We start from the raw sequence: 3,692 nt of genomic DNA, 5'->3' as shown, positions 1-3,692 counted from the left end.
AACTTACACCAGGACTTTTATATACTAGACTCTTGACAATCAAAGCCTGATGAGTGTATGGCAGGGCCCCTGCGTGGAAGGATGAGGACATTGAAGGCAGGAAGGCTCAGCAATGAAGAGAGAGGAGGCACGGAGTGTCCAGAGATCATTTAAGAAACAAATTGGGGAGGCCTGTCAGCATTTTCCTAGCCTACAGCCCTGGATGAATGACACTGAGGACTTCCCATTCCTAGATTCTGCACTGCAGAAGCAGGCAATGGATATGAAGAAACGGAAGAATTTGAAGAAAAAAGTGGAGTGGGAGGTGACAGAAATGGTGGAATGAGGGGCGTGGAGGCAGAGGTTGGGGGCAGAATGCAGGGTAGTAGTACAGGGTTAGGGGGCTGACACTGATTCCCCTGCCCCTGCCTTGACCACTCTTGTCTCACAGAAGGAGACGCAGCAGAAGCTCATGGAAAAGTCAGAAGACCCAGAGCAGTCAGATGCCGAGCACCTAGATGCCGAGCACCCAGCCTCACTGCGGCAGTGCCTGGGACCTGACTGTGTGCACCCCAGCCGGCCAGGCTCCAAGTACTGCTCGGATGACTGTGGCATGAAGCTGGCAGCTGAGTGAGTGCACCTGGAGGTTAAGCAACCTCCATCAAGTAGGGCATGGAGTAGGGCATGATCTATGCCAGCTGTAATTCCATCTACCCCGCTACCTAGGTATCCTCCACCATTTGTCCACTCACCCACCTATCCATCCACCCTTACATCCACCGACCCGCTGAACCACCCATCCACATTCCATCCACCGACCCACGCATTCACCCTCAACAGTCACTTACCCACCCAGCTGTCTAGCCATCCACCCAACCATCCACCATCCAATCACCCATTCACCAACATTCACTCATCTACCATTCATTATCCTAAACATCCACCACTCGGTCACTCATCCATTTCTTCCTATTTTGATGCCCCCACATACGCATTCCATTCTTGCTGTCTCCCCTTCCAGCCGCATCTATGCGATCCTGCCCAAGCGCATCCAGCAATGGCAGAAGAGCCCTTGCATTGCTGAGGAGCATGACAAGAAAATGCTCGAGCGCATCCACCGTGAACAGCAGGACACCCACACCCGCCTGAAGGACATAGAGTGCCATTTCCATGAACTTGAGGCCATCATTCAGCGTGGCAAGCAGCAGGCTGTGTGCAAAGAGGAAGAGGTGAGTGGGAATGGGTGGGGTGGAGCAGAAAGGTGCCTGATATCTTGCCCTGCCGTCCCCACTCTGCACTGCTTTACTGGCCCTTCTACTGTCCTATGCAGAGCAACCAACGTGGCAGGAACAGCGTCAACCTGCAGATCTTCTGTGTCTCCTGCGGGCAACCCATCAATAGGCGGGTTGCCCTGCGCCACATGGAGCGCTGCTTCGCCAAGGTTGGACCATTGGCTGGGGGCAGATGGGGCAAGGGTGTTTTCGGCTGGGTGGGGTCCATGAGGAGGGGGGCAGGTTTGGTGCCCGGGTATTTGTTGTAGAAGAGAATACAACACACATCCATGTCTCTACCCATTTGTGTTTTTCTTCCATCCCCAGTAAAAGGCCAAGATTTGGGCATCAGCCACCGGTGAGGGGGGGACATTGGCTGCAGACAGGAGCGTAGGGTCCACAGGGAACAAATGTGTTGTTTGGGGCTTTGTCATGGGAGGGTATGCAGTGTGTGTCTATAATTCCTCCCATTTGTACTCTTTTTTTCCCCAGTATGAGCGCAAATGGTCCTTCAGGTCCACGTACCCCACTTGCATTCAGGGGTGAGTGTGAGTGCTACTCAGGGTCAAAGGCATGGTGTGGACAAGGTCAGGAACAGCGTGGGCAAGATTAAGGGCAGGATGTGGGTATGCTCAGAGACAGAGGTGGGCGGATTAGCAGCAGGGTATAGGTGGGGTTGGGGACAAAGTGTGGGCAGGGTTCAGGGTGGGACCACCCTCCTCCTGACCCTTAGCACCTCACGTTAACCTCTCCCCAGAGCCACAGGGCTCTTCTGTGATGTTTACAACCCATGGAGTAAAAGGTAGTGTAAGCGACTCCAGGTGTTATGCCCTGAGCACTCGAAGGACCCCAAGGTGAGACTTTTCTTTCTCTACCTCATCGCCCTCCATTCCTCCCCTTCTCCCTACCTGACCACCTTCCTCCTCTCGTCCTCCAGTGCTTGATTGCCTCCTATTCCTTCTTCCTTCTGCCTGACTGCCTTCATACCTCCTGACCAATCCCTATGTATCCCCTCCTCTTTTCCTGACCTCCCCTACACCCCGCTCCTCACTGCCCAATCACTTTCTCGTTTTACTTTTCTCTCTGCCTGTTTGTTTATTCATAATCTCCTTGCCTGACCCCACCCCCCAACATTTCTCTCTCCCTCTGCCTGACCAGCCTCCGTTCCTCTCCTCCTCTCTGCATAACCATTCCCCATTCTTCCCTTCTCCTTGCTTGCTCATCTCCCTTCTTTTCCCAGCCCCTGCCTGACCACCCCACAATCCCCCCTCCCTCCCTGCATGGTTACCCTCAATTCCTCTCTTCTTACTTGCTGGCTTCCTTCTATTCTTATTCTCCCTGCCTCACTTCCCCAATCACCTTCTCACTGCTTGTCATCTCCTAAATCCCTTCTTCTTCCCTGTTTGATCAGCCCCCATCCCTGTCACCCTCCCAGCCTTACTCCTCACCTCCCCCATGCTTTACCAACCCTCATTCATCTACTTCTCCCTGTCAGACCTCCCCTCCATCCTTCCTCCTTCCTGTTTGGTCTCTTTCTGTTCTTCCGTCCTTCCTGCCTGATCACCTCCATTCCTACATCCCTGCTTAACTTCTTCCTCCATTCTCCATGATTGATCATCCCCCTTTGGCCCCCTCTTCTTTACCTAATCACTGAATTCCTCTCTTCCCCCCTGCTAGGTCACCACTCCCCATTCCTCTCCTGCCTGCCTGCCTGTCTGCCTGTCCTCCATTCCCCTCTTCCTTTCATCCTGCCTGCCTGATCACCCTCCATTTGGCACCCTTCACCTACCTCATCATCTTTCATTCTTCCCCACAGGTACCGGATGATGAAGTGTGCGGTTGCCCACTAGTGAAAAACGTCTTTGAGCCCACTGGTAATTTCTGTTGCCTCCCCAAACGGCTGTGCAATCACCACTACTGCTGGGAGAAGCTGAGACGTGCCGAGTTGGACCTAGAGCGCATGCACATGGTACGTTACAAGGCTGAGTGGGGCTGAGGGGCGGGATGCAATCCTAGAAGCCCCTTCTCATGCTTGCCCCCCCACAGTTGCTCAAGCTGGAAGAGCTGGCTGAGCAGGAGAAAAAGGTGCACACAGCCATGAAGAATCGGGCAGGGCTGCTGGCCCTGATGCTTCATCAGACAATCCAGCATGACCCGCTCACCACTGACCTACGCTCCAGAGTAGACAGCTGAGCTCTGCTCAGCTGAGGTCCTGTACTCAATACCCTGTGCAAGGGAGACACTCTACGAATTCCTCACACACCTGTTCCTCTAACATCTTTCTCAGGGCATCTCAGAATTTCTCTGTGCTTCTCTGTTCCCCATTTAGTCTCCTGTCTCGGTCTACGCCTCCTAGAGGTGGGGTGGTCCTCAAAATCCCCCTCTTTCTGTCCGTTCCTGTATCCCCCGTCTCTTTCTTTCCTGAATCTGGGCGGAGCCAGG

The 3,692-nt window shown here is 53.7% G+C and overlaps 1 protein-coding gene across 1 annotated transcript; it reads left to right on the top strand.

The window, feature by feature from the left end:
* The first annotated feature begins 112 nt into the window (after positions 1–112).
* Positions 113–3,443, top strand: LOC132481704 (CXXC-type zinc finger protein 1-like). The gene is given in 8 exon segments (XM_060086527.1): positions 113–304; positions 431–609; positions 1,001–1,208; positions 1,310–1,420; positions 1,743–1,792; positions 2,008–2,104; positions 3,067–3,219; positions 3,297–3,443. Coding segments are annotated over 8 exon segments (1,137 nt in total).
* Positions 3,444–3,692: the final 249 nt, after the last annotated feature.

This window comes from Mesoplodon densirostris, chromosome X, assembly GCF_025265405.1.
Source record: "Mesoplodon densirostris isolate mMesDen1 chromosome X, mMesDen1 primary haplotype, whole genome shotgun sequence".
Classification (NCBI taxonomy): domain Eukaryota; kingdom Metazoa; phylum Chordata; class Mammalia; order Artiodactyla; family Ziphiidae; genus Mesoplodon; species Mesoplodon densirostris.
Note: the sequence above shows the minus strand (reverse complement) of the source record. Positions and strands in the feature narration are given on the sequence as shown.